Here is an 18,199-nt window from a genome sequence, read left to right on the forward strand (position 1 = left end):
TACTCGCTCGCTCATAGCTGGGCTTTTTGAGCTGCACCGCACAGGTATGCCAATCTTGGATTCAATCAATCTTGATGCGAACAGCATGTGTAGGTCCATAGAGGAGGACAAAAAAGGAACGCAGTAGCTAGTGGTGAGCACTCATTTATGGGAATGGGGTCCTATAGCATTGGAGAGGAGGCGGGGTTAACCCACACGTAGGCTGCCATGGAGTCTGTCAGGAAAAAGCATTATAATGCAAAAAAAAAAAAAAAAGGATCTAATCCAGTGTTTCTCAACCTTTTTTCTTTTTTCAGTCAAGGCACTCTATACAATTCCACACAATCTCGAGGCACCCCATTCTAAAATTTTAAAAACTAAATTAATAGTTTTACATAATTCATGAATGTGACACCCATATTCGTAGGACACCCAACATTAATGGTGATTAACCACTTGCCGTCCGCGCTTTAGCCGAACGACGGCCACATCGCGGACCTGAATTTCCGGGAGGCCGTCATATGACGTCCTCTGGTGCACGCCGTGATCACTGAGTCACTGAGACTCGGGTGATCACAGATCCGAGTAAGGTTGCCAATCCCGGCCCCTTACCATGTGATCAGCTGTCAGCCAATGACAGCTGATCACATGATGTAAACAAAAGCTTGTAATCTCCTGACAGCGTGAGGAGAAAAAAAAGCAGATCACCAGCTTACGTGCAAGGGACATCGGTCCCAAAGAGGAAGAGGCAATTCTGCCTCATGTGTGCCCACCAGTACCCCCTGCCAGTGCCCACCACTATCACCTATCAATGCCCACAAGTGCCACCTATCAATGCCCACCAGTGGTGCCAACCAGTGCCACCTAGCAGTGCTGCCTATCAGTGTAACCAGCCAGTGCTGATTAGTGCCCATCACTGCCACCCTCTCGGTGCCCATCAGTGCCGCCTCATCAGCGTACATCAATGAAGGAGAAAAATTACCTGTTTGCAAAATTTTATAACAAAATAAAAAATTTTTTTAAAAATTCGGTCTTTTTAAATTTTTTTAACAAAAAAAACAAAAACGCAGAGGTGATCAATACCACCAAAAGAAAGCTCTATTTGTGGGAAAAAAATGATAAAAATTTCATTTGGGTACAGTGTTGTATGACCGCTCAATTGTCAAAGTGCGACAACGCTGAAAATTGGTCTGGACAGGAGGGGGGTTTAAGTGCCCAATAAGCAAGTGTTTAGTCTTCCAAAGCAAACACCTTTGCACACTGGTACTGACTAGTATTCCAATGTTTCTCTTCTCCCTCAGTTTCTCTCCCTCACTCAGCTAATGTGAGCCCAGTGCTGATGGAGAGGGGCAGGGGAAGGTCAAACAAGGGTGCTGTGCAGGTGCCCAACGTCCTCTTCATCAACCAATGATGTCATTGGTCATTAGGAGGTCAGCAGCTAGAAGGTTGTAATGGTGCACAATGAAAACCCGGGGCTTTATGTAACTAATAGGCAGGCTTCATCCATCTGCTGGCTTGTATACAATTTTTTGGGCAGTTTCTAGGTATTTTGCCATGGCACCCCTGAAGTCACCTGAAGGCACCCCAGTTGAAAAGAGCTCTTCTAATCTCTCAATTAAATCACTAATAACCACATTTGTTGTCATATCCGTTGGTTCTGCTCTTCACAGGATAGAAAAACCCTCATCCCAAAGGAAATGATCCTTGAGCCAGTCAATACGGACCGGTACCTTGGTGACGTCTGAGCTTTTGTTGCTCCAACAATGCTTTGGTTCTTTTTATCAGTTCTTCCCGCGATTTCTCTAGCTGGATCCGCTCTGCTCTTACCCGGTTTAGCTGCTCCAGAACGGTTTCATCTAAACAATGAAAGAGAGAACAAGTTTAGCAAGATTGTGGCTGTGATCTGTAAAAATGTACTACCAGATGGGTGACCAAAGACTACACCGGAAGAACAGATATAAAATGGATATATCCTTATTCTTTATGGATGGGTAATGTGATATCTACTAATCCCTAATGCAAACCGCACCAGAATAGCATGCTTGGAAAGCTCAAAAGAGATTTGATGAATACAACGGTATTTACATTTTTAACAGATTCCTTTTATGTAACCTTTTATATAATGAGGGCCCAGGGCTTTTTTCTCAGCGGGAACATGGGTTCCAGCACTTCCAGCATAGAATGTATGTACTGGCAAAGGGGGCTGGGGATCTATTGTAGCTGGAGGTTGTAGTATTGCTGGGAAGGGGGTGTCAGTTGTTTCTGGAGGGATCTACTGTTGATGGGGTTGGGGGATCTATTATTGCCAGCTGTGGATCTTTTTTCCGGGGGGTTCTTATGTTGAGGGGGAAGGGTCTATTGATGCTGACTGCTGGGGATCTATTGTAGCTAGGGGTTGTAGTGTTGCTGGAGGGATCTTCTGTTGCGGGGGGATCTGTTGTTGCTGGCTGTGGATCTTTTGTTCTGGGGTTCTTATATTAAGGGCGAAGGGTCTATTGATGCTGGCTGCTGGGGGATCTATTGTTGCCAACAGGAGTATTTTGTTGTTTGGGCAGAACTATTGTTGCTGGTGGGGATCTCTTGTTGCTGGGGGGTTTATTTTGTTCCTGGGGGGGGGTTCTGTACCTGGGGGAGGGTCAATTGTTGCTGGGAAGGTTCTATTGTTGCTGTGGAGGATCTGTTGCTGCCAGGGGGTCTATTATCGTTAAACAATTCCATACAAATTACTTAACACCACAAAATGATACTTGGCTTTGTATCCTCTAAAAGGAGTGGTACTTGGAGGTGGATAGGGTGCACAGACAAGGGATGGTGTTCAGAGGTAGGCCAGGTTGGACAGAGTACCTGCACCTATTCTATGGAGGACAAAAAAGCCCTGTGAGGGCCTAATAAATAAATTGCAACCTTGAGACTGGTTCTCCTCTAATGGAGAACCATGGAGAACATGGCACTGTTCAAACTTGCTGTATAGTCTATGTGCTGAAGATCCAACCTTCCTTGGATCCCACCGTATTAATTGCCTATGCAGACTTTGTACAGCCTTTGTCTAGGAATAGACTGTACGTAAATGTCTACCATGGAATATGATGCACATCAGCCCACAAATGGGCATATGACCTAGCTTGCTATACCCCAGGGAACGATGGAGGCTTTATATGGCCACCATTACAGAATAAGAACAGTTTTGGGAGCCAGAGATTGAAGGTTCTAAATGGGATCACATAAACTCATAATGGGAATCTGAATAGGATCACATAAACTCCCTGTGCCAAGTGGACAATAAGCAACACCTTCAGCTTATTCCTGGTGCTGCCTGTCTGGATGATCAAGTGTTATTGGTAGGAAGATGCCACATTAGTGGGCACACAAGCTTCTATGGAGTTGGTTTTGCCATTGCATATCAATATATTTCTATAAAGTCAATTCTGGCTTTATCACCAACTGGTTTCTATTGCTGTGATTGAATGTAACACAAGGATCATTAAATATATACTGTCCAGTTAAAAGCCATTTTCAATCAAAACTAAAAACTTGGCTTTAGCGAGTTGCCCTGCTGTCTTGTACCCCTTTGACTAAGCATCTGTTGTGATGTGAAACGCGTTAGCTGTCCTTCCCTGTCTTCTATGCATAAGATATGACTGTTTTTGGATTGTATTCTTTCAATAAAGATGCCTTCAGCGGTGTGCGGCCGTCCAGGATTTTTCCTTACTTCCTAATTTGAGCAGAGCCAGCATCTGCAAGATCGTATAGGGCGGGTGTCTTCAACAGGTCTGGAGCTTTTGAGCTGCAATTTTTCTTTTTCATCATTGTCTTGTACCCCCTGGGCTCTATTCAAAAGCTAACATGCCACAGAGTCTCAATATATCTCTGCTGAGGCAGAAGTCCCTATCTTTTAGATGCATTCTCCATCTTTGCAAGCGATTCAACAGCGACAGTCATTCCTAATGACATAAAAGGAGACAAACCGAAATGGAAAGAGCTTTTGTGCAGGCTCACCCTCTAACATTGTGTCATTTGATAACAAATCAGGTTTTGGTGCTTACCATGTGCTGGGATCTGGGGTTGTAGTTGCTCAATTGTTGGGAAATCTGGCAGAAGTGGTGGGGACGGAGGTGGATTGTAATGTGTCGGCTCCGCTACAGGTCTAAAAGAAGTACCACCAAACTGTAAAAACATATGATCAGATGTGGAAGATGTACATAAAATACAAGATCAAAGACTAAAGCTTAGCTGAGCATGAAACGGCTGTTTTCCCACTATAGCGCATGAAAAATACACGTGTCATGACAATACATGGTTTCCAATGAGGCTGTTCACATCTGCATGCTGCATTGCAAAAAATGAGGCATGTTTGATACTTTATGCTTTTACCCGTGTTTTCTTGCCCCATTGAAGTCTATATGCATCCATTAGGGGCACCTGGGTGCTGCCCCCTCTATCCACGGCCTCTGCCCCCTCTATCCACGTCCGGCCCCTTTCAGGACACAGTGCGCCTAAATTATAGTCGCAGGTTTTTGTTTTTTTTTTATCAAGCACCTGATTAGAGCCAGAGGCTCTAATAGGCTTAAAAATATGGTGGGCTCGGGTAGCATTGTGCTACAAGCCCACCCAGGTGTTATAACAGCGAATGAATATTCGCTATTGAGACACTGATTCTCAATCCGACCAAGCAGAAGCGGGTCAGAGACCCGTTTTCCGTTTGCCGAAAAGAGAAGAGTCCCGATTGGCCGCCGAGGAGGTGGGAGGAAACGGAAGCCGCCTCTGTCCTGATGCCCGTAGAGAGCAGGGGAAGGAGAAGCCGGTGGTGAAGCCTGGGAGAAGTGCTGCCCACCATAAATGGGATAAGTGCTCCAGACCTGACTGACCAGGGGGTGCTGCAACTGTTTGTCGCCCCCCCCCCCAAAAAAAAAATTACCACTGGTGATTTTTTCCAACTCATGGGACTCAATTTCTATGGTGGACTACTATATGAGGATACATTTGTGAATGTTTGAGTGATACAGCTTTTTCACCGCTGATCTCACATTTTATATTTACTGCAATGTTTATTGATTAATATTTTTTTGCATAATCCTGTTGGATCCTTCATTTATTTTATCATTTGTGTATTCACTAGTTTTGGAGGACTTGGGTCCCATACACATCACTTTGTTTAACAATTTTGGTTCACATTAATTGAGTGCTGCACTATTGTTTACATGATCTTACTACTACCCTGTTTCCCCGAAAATAAGACCTAGTGTGATTGTCAGTGATGGCTGCAATATAAGCCCTACCCCCCAAATAAGCCCTAGTTAAAGACCTTGTAGGTCTTATTTTCAGGGTAGGGCTTATTTGGGGGGTAGGGCTTATATTGCAGCCATCACCAACAATCACGCTAGGTCTTATTTTCAGGGGAAACAGGGTAGGGTGACAACACTCACTTACTGTATTGTATCTAGAGAGAGGCAGTATTGTCACCCTAAGACAGGAAGTATGTCGTGACTACAGTATACCTTCCCTTCTTCTCATCTCCATAACACTGGGGGATATTGGGGACGAGGTGTTCTGTAGTCCTAAATAACTTCCTTAAAATATTGTTTGACTGCAGAGTATACGGGACAGCTCTGAATTTCTGAATCAAGAGGCATTACAAAAATATTTGTCATTTTTCTTACCTTGTCATGCTTATTTCTGGGCTGACCGTTTGCAGGGTTTCCTGCTATATGCCTTTCTTGACTGTAAATCAAAAATATAATATGGTATTTATTATTATCATCTCATATTTAATTTTTATATATATATATATATATATATATATACATGTACACACAATTACCTTTTGCGGTGAGAGCGATCGGTTTCCACCCCTAGGAGGGAATGCTCAATCCCAGAATCCCCAGTCGTATTTCTTCCAGATTTCTTGGTGTCATCGTAGTTGGCAGCATCTGATCTTTTATTGGGAGCATTGGAGATTTTTCCTGTGGAACAGAATTGTAGTTTTAATTAATAAAACAATGAGGGCGGCAAGTGTAGTGCGTTTTTAAAACTTGTGATTTGCCGTGATTACGCAATGATCAGGGCGGAATCGTGTTTGGGGTGCCATTAAAGAATAATAGCAGCCAAAATCGCTTTGCAGGTTTGCCTCGATTCTACGCGTGATCCAAAATCGTGAGATGTGAACAGAAGGGCTTAACTGGCTGCTAAGGGCAACACTGACACTTCCCCCCTACTTCCAGGTCTCTGCCACTAATATTTTATATGCATTCTGAACAAAAGATAATACAGGAAACTGAATCACCCAAAAATATTACAAAATTAAGAAACAGAAGCAAAACCGCAGCCTATTGCATTAGGGTGTGCATCCAAAAGCCCAAACAGACGTGTGTGTGTGTGTGTGTGTGTGTGTGTGTGTGTGTGTGTGTGTGTGTGTATGTATATATATATATATATATATATATATATATATATATATATATATATACACACACATACACACACTCTTATAGATAAAATGTAAAAAACATTTTAAAATTTATTAAAACATGGATGGTGTTAGTAGGGCAGAGGTTGGTGTCAGTAGTTTATTTTTGTATTATTTTTTTAAAAACGTAATTTTTTTTTAGAAGTTCCATTGGAAGGCTTTGGTGAAATATCATCAGGGGGAATCTGTGCACGCACGCCTATGTGCAAAACCATGCAGAATGTGTAAGACTACTTTCACACTGAGGCAGTTTTCAGGCGTTTTAGCGATAAAAATAGCCCCTGTAAAGCGCCTGAAAACTGCCTCCCCACTGTGAAAGCCGGAGTGCTTTCACACTGGGGCGGTGCGCTTGCGGGACGGGAAAAAAAAGTCCGGCAAGCAGCATCTTTGGGGTAGTGTAGGAGCGGTGTATACAGCGCTGCTACACTGTCCCTGCCAATTGGAATGAATGGGCAGCACTTCCGAAAAGTGCTTCGTAAGCGCCGCAACACAGGAGGCAGGCGGTTTTAACCCTTTCATCGGCCGCTGGGGGGGGTTAAAAGCGCCCCGCTAGTGGCCAAAAAGCGCAGCTAAAATGATGGTAAAGTGCCGCTAAAAGGAGAGGCGCTTTACTGCCAATACGGTCGCGGCTGTAGTGTGAAAGCATCTTAAAACGCAAGTACAATTGTAAGAAGGTCTAACTATGACAGCGGCCATATAGTTTAACCTTTATGGCTAAAGGCAGTTCAGTAAGAAATACGTCAGAGATGATTCTATAAGATATTGATGAATTAACTGATTTTGAGAAGAGCACAATTTAAGTGAAGAATGTTCTAGCAGAGCAGTCAAGGACTGTGAATCTTAAGCGTAGAAGACAAACAGCCAACAAGTCATGGTAGGAACATGTTTCTGCAGGCTAGAGAAAGTGTATCGCGAAACGTGCCACTGTAATGCCCCGTACACACGGTCGGATTTTCCGACGGAAAATGTGTGATAGGACCTTGTTGTCGGAAATTCCGACCGTGTGTGGGCTCCATCACACATTTTCCATCGGAATTTCCGACACACAAAGTTTGAGAGCAGGCTATAAAATTTTCCGACAACAAAATCGGAAATTCCGATCGTGTGTACACAAATCCGACGCACAAAGTGCCACGCATGCTCAGAATAAATTAAGAGACAAAAGCTATTGGCTACTGCCCCGTTTATATTCCCGACGTACGTGTTTTACGTCACCGCGTTCAGAACGATCGGATAACTTTGTGTGACCGTGTGTATGCAAGACAAGTTTGAGCCAACATCCGTCGGAAAAAATCCATGGACTTTGTTGTCAGAATGTCCGATCAATGTCCGATCAATGTTCGACCGTGTGTACAGGGCATAACACATTGATTGGTGGCCATAGTGAAAGGTATGTGGATTTAGAGGACAACAGATTTAAAGAATAGTCAAGGTGGAAAAAGGAAGGAGGAAACGAGATGAAGATGGAGAAGGCATTGGTACGGATGTTAGGGCAGGCAGTGGGGTAGAAGCCAGGGAATTATTCCTTGGATCACTGGAGTCTATTTAGTGATTGCCAATTTCCGAGGTTATCAGTCAGGTATGGTATTTACTGTACATACTTACAGTGGTCCAAGTAGGACCGATGCAACTATGTATAAAATATTCAGACCTCTTTAAAGGATATTTTACACCCATATTGAGGGTTTAACATCTTACAATCCCCCCCCCCGTCCCTGTTTTGACAGCTAGTAGGGGATCTCCTCCCCCCCGCTCACTGTCACAAAAAAAAAAAACACAGCAGCGTCTTTCACTGTGAATGGGAAAGCTACAAGTTCTCAATGAACTACCATTGCACTGTTTGATTGCTCTAGGTAGTTCATTGAGCTTCCTGTCAGTGTGTAACTGCCTGCCAGCTACACAGACAGTCTGCAGGACCATGGCATCAACAGATCGTGGGTGCAAGGCTTTACAGGCTCCTAACAAACAAAATTATAAATGCATATTTTTGTACCTGCAAAAAAAGTGCATTTTCTTTTGGAAAAGTGAACTTATCCTTAAAATGTATTTATTTATTACAGGTATTTATAGAACGCCATCAAATTACACATCGCTTTACATATATATTGTACGTTCACATCAGTCCCTACCCTCAAATAGCTAACAATCTAAGGTTCCTAATTTACATGAATACATACAAGGGCAAAAAGAGAGGAGCACCCAGAAAAAACTCACGTAGGCACAGGGAGAACATACAAATTCCATGCAGGTAGTGCAATGGTTGGGATTTGAACCACGACCCCAGTGCTAAATGTGCAAATTTGGCTGCTATTTTCATTAAAGAGGAACTGCAGTCCGCTCACATAATTTGTAATAAAAACATTTTTGCCATTCTGAAGTTTCCCTCCAACCACTTTGCATATTATTTATATATACTGTGATTGCTGCAGAAATCTCCCTCCACTGAGTCTGGCTGCATCCATTTTAACTGTGGGCAGCTGAAGCTGCTGCCTGTTCACTTCCTGGATTTACAAAGGCACACAGAGGCACACCTCCAGCTCTGCAGCTTTCATTGGCCCTCCTATGACTCATCCCTCCTCCCTTCCTGGCAAACTCTCATGAGAGTGAGAGAGTTGTGTATGATGTCATAAGCCTAGGCTAATGACCAGACAAGAAACAGGAAGTGTGCTGTATAAGGTATTTACTGGCAGAAAAAAAAAATTACTATTCAAAGTTAAAACAACAAGGGCAAACGATCTAATAGATGGAAAGATGAAAAAATGACTGAAGGTCCACTTTAAGTGCATTGGGATCCAATGATGTGCAGTGAATGAAATACCTAAGTTGATTGGAGGTAATACACTGTTTTCAATTTGAACATGGTATTGCATTTGATTGGAGATGGGTACAATCTCTTGACCCTTCTTATTCCAAATGTAGCTCCTTCTGGCATCATCTTCCTGGGGTGGCTGTGTTGCTGTTACAGTGTTCTCATTGGCTGGCTGCAGTTCTGGCTTGTCCCAGGTGGGGGCAGTAACAGTGGTGACAAAGTGATCAGATCCAGAGTAGTCAGTTTGATAATGGTGCTGATCAGAGGTGACAGTTGACCCGTATGAACTGTCCTCATTACTGCCTCCAGGGAGAAGATACAACTCTGGTTCACGTGCCTGTTAAAACAAAAACAGTGTGTGATTCACTATCCACACTCTATAGTAAACAAATACACATGAATAGTTGCCAATTTTTTAAATAGGATTCTAAAAAAACTTTTCTGTTGAGCTGACTCTTCAAAGCTTCTTTATATACAATTACAGGCATTTTCCATTTCTGACAACTACTGCAGGTGGAGCCTGGAAACCTTTAGCCTGCATTTTAAGGGTTCAATTTCTGGGCTAATCCAATAATAACTATAGGGATTTAGAAAATGGAGCAGCCACGTGCACAAGATGAATGTCAGTGTGGAATTTAAAGAGTAACTCCACTTTTGTTGAAAAAATAAAAACATTTCCCCTTGGGTGATCTATGTACATTGCAGGGATTTTATCAAACTTTGTTGCTGATTCTTATCTTTTGTAATTCTGAAAAATTGCTGTTTGTTTGTGTCCATGTGGAAGGTGAATCTGTATGGGAGTGATTTTATAATTAATCAGTCAGCTGCTGCACCTGCAGGGCTCTAATGAGGAAAGTGGAAAGGTCTGCATCCTTTTAAACGGGATTTCCCTTTGGGAGTATCTCACCAAAAATGACATTTTAGTTGCAGGGGATGCTGAAAATCGGAATTGTATCTCAGTGCAGACTTCTGGGAAAATCAGTGAGCCGATCACACAAGCAGGAAATGACATTTCTGGGGGGGGGGGCGTTCTGTACACATTCTGTATACAGAACACCTTCAGGTAGCCATATTGCATTTTACAGAAAAAGACACTTCCTATGGGGGCACTAGAGCCGAGTCACAGTTCTGTGTGTCCATTCCAACATGGAGCCCCAAACTGGCCCCGCCCCCTCTGTCCCCTGATTGGCTGACTGACAGCCGCGGGAGCCAATGGCGCTGCTGCTGTGTCTTAGCCAATCAGGAGGAGTGTCCCGGACATCGCTGGAGAGAGATGGGGCTCAGGTAAGTAATTAGGGGGGTGCTGGGGAGGCTGCTACACACAAAAGGTTTTTTATCTTCATGCATAGAATGCATGAAGATAAAAAAAACCTTCTGCCTTTACAACCCCTTTAAAGCATAAGTTCACCTTTTATAACCTGTTACATCCATATTCAGGGTGTGACATGTAACATGTTACTGATGCAGCGAGCCGGGGATTCTTCTGTCACAATTTAAAGAAAATTCTGTCACCCAGCCGTGTCATTCATTCACAGAGTTCTGTGAATGGGAGAACTACAATTACCATCAGCCATTATGGCCTGGGGCCACAAACTTGATTGTTGGAAGCTGGCTGTGTTTTACAGCCAGCTCCCCACTGGGCCTTCAGGAGACATGCTGTGCTTTCTCAATGGTCTTGTAGTCTCTTGGGACCTGTGACGTGTCCTAGGAGGTTGTGGGGGATTTTGAACTTCCTAGGTGAGCAGAGTGAAATTGGGAGTGGGTACCTGTAGGAAGTTCTGCTTTATTTCCTATGATCCTTAGCTCCATCTAGTGGCCATAATGTGGAATTTTTATAAATAAACCCCTAATAGTCACCTGATATGCAGTGACTTTACCTTCCTGAGAACACCCAGAAAGTGAATGGGATCTCTCCAACAGAGCCAACACTAAACACTGATACAAGTTCTAACCTTTCCAAACTTGTGTCTGTTTCCTAACTGGAAATATTCTGCATATGTCCTGTCTTGGTGACCACATAGAATCCCCACAAACAATGAGAAGATCCTTTAAGAGAGTCTAATCATCTCTGAAAAAAATACTAAACTGGTTGGAGCTGCACTCTAAAGAGGAACTGCAGTCTGCTCACATAATTTGTAATAAAAACATCTTTGCCATTCTGAAGCTTCCCTCCAACCACTTTGCATATTATTTTATATATACTGTGATTCTGTACTTGCCAAATATGCTGCAGAAATCTCCCTTCGCTGATTCTGGCTGCAACCATTTTAACTGTGGGCAGCTGACGCTGCTGCCTGTTCACTTCCTGGATTTACACAGAGGCACACCCCCAACTCTGCAGCTCTTATTGGCCCTCTTATGACTCACACCTCCCCCCCCCCTTCCTGGCAAACGCTCAGGAGAGTGAGAGAGAGAGCAGTGCATGATGTCATAAGCCTAGGCTTTTTATCAGACAAGAAACAGGAAGTGTGCTGTATAAGGTATTTACTGGCAGAAAAAAAAATGTTTTACTATCCAAAGTTAAAACAACAAGGGCAGAAGATTTAATAGATGGAAAAATGACTGAAGGTCCGCTTTAAGGACAGGACACCTATGGCTGGTGCTATACAAGACAGAATGCCATACTTACAAAAGGTGGAGCAAAAGCTTTCAGTTTCAGTTCTGGTTCTTGCCTGGCCTTTACCTAAAAAGGGATATTAGGTGCAATTATAATGAAATGTGAAATATGTGGAAGCCCACCATTCATATACACCATCATAGGGGTTTATTTACTAAAGCCAGAGAGTGCAAAATGTGTCACATTTCTGCATAGAAACCAATCAGCTTCTAAACTCAACTTGTTGGCAATAAAAACCTGAGATCTGATTGGTTTCTGTGTATTGTGACTAATTTTGCACTCTCTGGCTTTAGTAAATAAACCCCATAGTGTGGATCTATCACATCATACACAGCCATACAATGGGACAATGTCTTCACTATAGCCAGGCCTGTCCAATCAGAAGTATGTTCCTGCATACACATTTCTAAAAGGTGACATCACAAGCTCAAGGGATTACATTATAGTAGATTCAGGACACTTCTGTTTTTTTGCCACCAAGCACTTGTTCATCCATTCAGAACAAGTTAATTTGGCCTTCTTGACACTCCTAAAGAGGGTTTAACCCTTTCAGAGCAATTTCTTTTACACATGTTTAAAAAATAATTTTAGGCCGGAGGATTACTTAAAACCCCCGAAATGTTATTTATTTTCTGAAAGCAGAGACCCTGGAGATCAAAATAGTGGTAGTGCCATTTCTTTGTCAGATCTATTTGTGCAACAGTTTATCACATGCAAAAATTTGAACAGAAAATGCACTAAATGCAATATATTTTCCAAATGTTTGGTAAAATATAAAGGATGAAGTTGTGCCGAGCAAACAGATACTTGAAATGTAAAAAAGGGTTAAGGAGGATCTGAACCATGGAAGCTCAGCTAAGGCAAGCAGAGTGCAAAGGACTAGTAGGCTGTATTGTATATAGGCTCTGTGCAGCTGATCTTTTCCCATAACTGACCTATCATGCCTTGTTCCACACTGTGCCCTGAGGGGAAGGATAAGTAGACCTGGAACCCTGAGAATATCTTATCAGTACAGTCCACCCCTGAAATTCATGGGGGGTTACGTTCTTTAAGCACCCGCGAATTGTGAAAATCCACAAATTTTGGATGTGGTAAAAAAAATGCCTATAAATGGTTCACACTCCTGACTCCCGTCCAACTCTGAAGACGCCCAGGACAGCGTGACTTCAGCGTGGCTTGAAAAACGACTTCTGTATAGAAGTCAATGCAAGCCGCTCCATAAGTCATCCCCAAAAGTAGTACAGGAACCTTTTTCTAAGTCGGAGCGACTTGAGTTGCTCCTATTAGAATGGTTCCATTGTACTGCATGGAGCGCGAGTAGTCAGGCTGAGGCCGCGAACTCTGAACCGTGACTTTGCGGGGTCAACTGTGTTACTAATCAGTAGTTTTAACAGTGGTGCTTGAACAGGGGGTCTGGATTCTAGGCTGACAGCTTCTACACACTAAAGGACTCCCATCGATTCCTTTGTTTGTAATGCAACCAAATGAATCTGCTTCGTTACCATTAAATTGTAGAGTGGCACTTCAATCCTAGAACTATATGGTTATTAACTGTTTCTCTGCGTAAGCCAAGAAGGAATTGCTTCCTCAGGTCAGAGCCGCCCCTCTGATTACTGGTTATCTAAAGACTTAGTGGGTAAATATTCAAGAAGCAGCAGGAGAGGTACAGAAATCAGAGACCCACAGAAAAAAATTAGCAGTAGCAGAAGGATCCTTGTACCGTAGGTCCTCCTCTCCAGCAAGAAAAAAAAACGGCGTGCAGCACAGTAATGGAATCACCAAATTTCACTTCAAATCTGGTGAGACTAGCATGCAGAAGCATGATACCAACAATGGGCACTATTCCTCCCATTGACACCAACAATGGGCACTATTCCTTCCATTGACCCCAACAGAGGGTCATAATTTCTCCTCTGACTCCAGCAATGGGGCTCTATTTCTTCCAATAACACCAATGGTGGGACGTAATTCCTTCCACTGACAACAATGATGAGGTACTATTCCTGCCACTATTCCTGCTACTGACACCAACAATGTGGCACTATTCCTCCTACTGACACCAAAGATGTGGCACTATTCCATTGACACCAACAATGGGGAACTATTCTTTGGGGAACCAAATATGCAGTACTATTCCCCCCCTGAGACCAATGATGGGGCCCTAGTCCTGTCACTGACACCAACAATGGGGATCTATTCCACCCACTAACACCAAATATGCAGCACTATCCCCCCCCCCCCCCCGGCACCAATGATGTGGCACTAATCCTCCCATTGACACAAACTGTGAGGAAACTGTTCTTTCCACTGACACCAAGGATGCAACACTATTCCTACCACTAATACCAAAGATGGGACATAATTCTTCCTACTACTATCCACAAGTCCTACGTATTTTTTTTTACTCCCACTGACCACCAAGCGTAAGGTATTGTTTACTCCCACTGATGCCGGGGTATTTTCCACTCCCACCGACCACAGTCCAGCCCCCGCTGAAGTCTGGAGGACAGTAAACTGGCCCTCTATTTACAGGCTTTGGTGGCCCCACCTTAGATGATTCCACAAAGCAGACATCCAGCTATGAGTCAGGCACAGAAAGTATATTGATGTTTTGGGAGGAATTCCAGGCAAATAGTACTGATTAGGCACAATTAACATATCTTAACCACTTGCCAAAAGCAATGCATATATATATATATATATATATATATATATATATATATATATATATATATATATATATATATATACACACGTATACATACACACATATTGTGGTTTGCAAGTGGATTATGTTTTTTTTTTTTTCGCTCGACAAACAATCCGACAGTGCGGTCGGGTAGCTCCCATAGGTAAAGAGGAGATCTTCTTTTGGCCTTGGAGAACCAGAGCGACGACTTCTGGCCCAGGCTGGAAGATGATCATTTTTTTATTTTCAAAGTAAAAGATCAACTTTTTTTTTTTCGATCTTTTGCTTTTAAAAAGGTAAAGAAGAGATTTGGGGTCTTTTTGACCCCTGATCTCTCCATAAAGGAGGACCTGTCATCCATAATTTCTATTACAAGGGGATGTTTACATTCCTTGTAAAAGGAATAAAAATGAAAAAAATAAAAATAAAAAATAAATAAATAAAAATGAATATATCTAGAGACAGTATAAAAATAAAAAGTAAAATGAATAGGGAAAAAAAATGTCTCCGAGCTCGTGTGCAGAAGCGAACGCATACAAAAGTCGCGCCCGCATATGTAAACGATGTTTGCACCACACATTTAAGTTATCACCACAAACGTTACAGCGAGAGCAATAATTCTAGCACTAGACCTCCTCTGTAAATCTAAACAGGTAAATTGTAAAGGAGTTTAAAAACGTCACCTATGGAGATGGCTACAGCGCAGACAGCTAGTTCTGGGAGGCCGTGATATGACAGCCTCCCGTGATTGCGCCCGCTGCTGGGCGTGGGTGGTGCGCTCTGTGATTGCATTGTCCCCAGACACTGCTGATCACAGACTAAGGTAATGAGCCAATTAGCGGCTCTTTACCACGTGACTAGCTGTGTCCAATCGCAGCTGATCACGGATGTCAATAGAAGCCGGTGATTGGTACTCCTTTCCTCATGCTGGCAGCATGAGGATCGGAGAAGAGAGCCGATCATCGGCTTCTATAAAAAGGGACATGCACACTGATAATCTGGGCACTGATCATCAGTGTCCTGATTATCTGTACAGCCCCAACAGTGCTGCCAATCAGTGCCCACCAGTGTCCATCAGTGCCACCCATTAGTGCCACCTACCAGTGCCATCTATCAGTGCCACCTCATCAGTTTACACCAGTGCCACCTCATCAGTTTACACCAGTGCCTCCTCATCAGTGCCGTCTCATCAGTGCCCACCAGTGACCTCTCATCAGTGCCCATCAATGCCCATCAGTGCCCATCACCGCACATCAGTGAAGGAGAAAAATTATCTGTTTCCAACATCTTATAATAAACTATTCAAAAGTTTTGGGTTTTTTCAAAATTTTTGGTCTTTTTTGTTTATATAGCAAAGAAATAAAAAAAACCCAGTGGAGATTAAATACCACCAAAATAAAGCTCCATTTGTGTAAAAAATATATAAAAATGTTGTTTAGGTACAGTGTTGCATGACCGCGCAATTGTCATTCAAAGTGTGACAGTGCTGAAAGCTGAAAATTGGCCTGGGCAGGAAGGTAGGCAAATGGTTAAAATGTATTTTTTCCCAAAAAATTGCAATTGAAATACAGCTGCGTAAATATTGTTTGACATAAAAAAACGATCGCCATTTAATTACCTAGGGTCTCTGCCAAAGAAGACAAAAAAAAAAATAGTTGGGGGTTCTAAGTAATTTTCTAGCAAAAAAATACGGATTTAAACTTGTAAACAAAAAATAACCCGAAAAAGCCTGGTCTTAAGATATCGAATCTTCACTGAATTTAGGTCTTAGAGCCTATAGGTTACACATTGTACATATGGCAGCTGATAAAAGCATGAGAACACAAGTGGACAGGACATGGTGCCGTTGGAAGGAAGTAATCTTTTCATTGGCTAAACAAGCAGGTGTTCCACCTAAAGGCCAAAGCTGACCCCATAGAGGTGCACCAAAAATAGAGAAGGAGCAATGCAGCTAGAGGAACAAAGCAGAAGGTTGGGAAATGGCTGTGCGTTGTGAAAGCTCATCTCCGGGAAGCTGAGCAAATATTTGGCCACACAACAATAAAATCAGATTGCCAGGACCAAGGCCGCCGCCAGGCACATCGGTGACAGAGACAGGAAAACTGAGATACAATACAGACTATTAATTTCTGCCTGAATAAATAATCACTGCAAACCCACACAAGGAATTGTTTGGATAAAAACCTTTTACAGCCTACCAAAGATTATTATGGTACTTTAGCTCACTTTACACTTAATTGTCAATGGCAAAAGCAGATCCAGCCAGACCTGTCATGCTTGTTGTCTTCTCCATAAAGAAGCTGTCATGCTTATAGATGGAGGAGGGGAAGGCATGTATTCAACCTGGACTTTCTTTTTTTACAGTGCCTTGAAAAAGTATTCATACCCCTTGATATTTTCCACATTTTGTCATGTTACAACCAAAAACGTAAATGTATTTTATTGGGATTTTATGTGATAGACCAACACAAAGTGGCACATAATTATGAAGTGGAAGGAAAATGATAAATGATTTTCAATTTTTTTTTTTTTTTTACAAATAAATATGTGAAAAACGTGGGGTGCGTTTGTATTCAGCCCCCTTTACTCCGATACCCCTAACTAAAATCTAGTGGAACCAATTGCCTTCAGAAGTCACCTAATTAGTAAATAGAATCCACCTGTGTGTCATTTAATCTCAGTATAAATACAGCTGTTCTGTTAAGCCCTTAGAGGTTTGTGAGAGAATATAAGTAAACAAACAGCATCATGAAGGCCAAGGAACGCACCAGACAGGTCAGGGATAAAGTTGTGGAGAAGATTAAAGCAGGGTTAGGTTATAACAAAATATTCCAAGCTTTGAACATCTCACGGAGCTCTGTTCAATCCATCATCCGAAAATGGAAAGAGTATGGCACAACTGCAAACCTACCAAGACATGGCCGTCCACCTAAACTGACAGGCCGGGCAAGGAGAGCATTAATCAGAGAAGCAGCCAAGAGGTCCAAATCTGCAGCTTATCAATTCTTATGCCCTGTACACACGATAGGATTTTCCGATGGAAAATGTGCGATCGGACCTTGTTGTCGGAAATTCCGACCGTGTGTAGGCTCCATCAGACAGTTTCGATCGGAATTTCCGACACACAAAGTTTGAGAGCAGGATCTAAAATTTTCCGACAACAAAGTCCGATGTCGGAAATTCCGATCGCGTGTACACAAATCCGACGCACAAAGTGCCACGCATGCTCGGAATCAAGCAGAAGAGCCGCACTGGCTATTGAACTTCATTTTTCTCGGCTCGTCGTACGTGTTGTACATCACCGCGTTCTCGATGTTCGGAATTTCCAACCATAACTGTGTGTATGCAAGACAAGTTTGAGCCAACATCCGTCGGAAAAAATCTGATGGATTTTGTTGTCGGAATGTCCGATCGTGTGTACAGGGCATAAGATGTGATGGCTGCATTTGTTTTCTTTTTTAGGCTTTCTTCTAGTTTCATCTGGTGATCCAGCCAGCAAGTCTGTTTTTCAAAAGCACAAGCTCTCTAGCAGAATGTATCAGTTTGCAAGGATGAGACAAACCAATGTCAGTGCTTACAATGATCAGCTTTTATTTGTTCATGTAAAACCTGTATCCCAAAAGAAAAAAAAAACAGTTTGCT

General features: G+C 42.7%; 1 protein-coding gene across 2 annotated transcripts in view; it reads right to left on the reverse strand.

The window, feature by feature from the left end:
• Positions 1–18,199, reverse strand: part of SPATA1 (spermatogenesis associated 1) — a 47,435-nt gene that overhangs the window by 11,463 nt on the left and 17,773 nt on the right. For both annotated transcript variants that reach the window (XM_073593639.1, XM_073593640.1), the window contains exons 4-9: positions 11,881–11,934; positions 9,261–9,588; positions 5,798–5,939; positions 5,637–5,697; positions 4,023–4,143; positions 1,710–1,835 (exon numbers count right to left, since the gene is read on the reverse strand). In XM_073593639.1, the coding sequence (XP_073449740.1) occupies positions 1,710–1,835; positions 4,023–4,143; positions 5,637–5,697; positions 5,798–5,939; positions 9,261–9,588; positions 11,881–11,934 (832 nt within the window). The remainder of the gene's footprint in view (positions 1–1,709; positions 1,836–4,022; positions 4,144–5,636; positions 5,698–5,797; positions 5,940–9,260; positions 9,589–11,880; positions 11,935–18,199) is intronic.

The sequence above is a fragment of the Aquarana catesbeiana genome, linkage group LG07, assembly GCF_042186555.1.
Source record: "Aquarana catesbeiana isolate 2022-GZ linkage group LG07, ASM4218655v1, whole genome shotgun sequence".
NCBI lineage: Eukaryota > Metazoa > Chordata > Amphibia > Anura > Ranidae > Aquarana > Aquarana catesbeiana.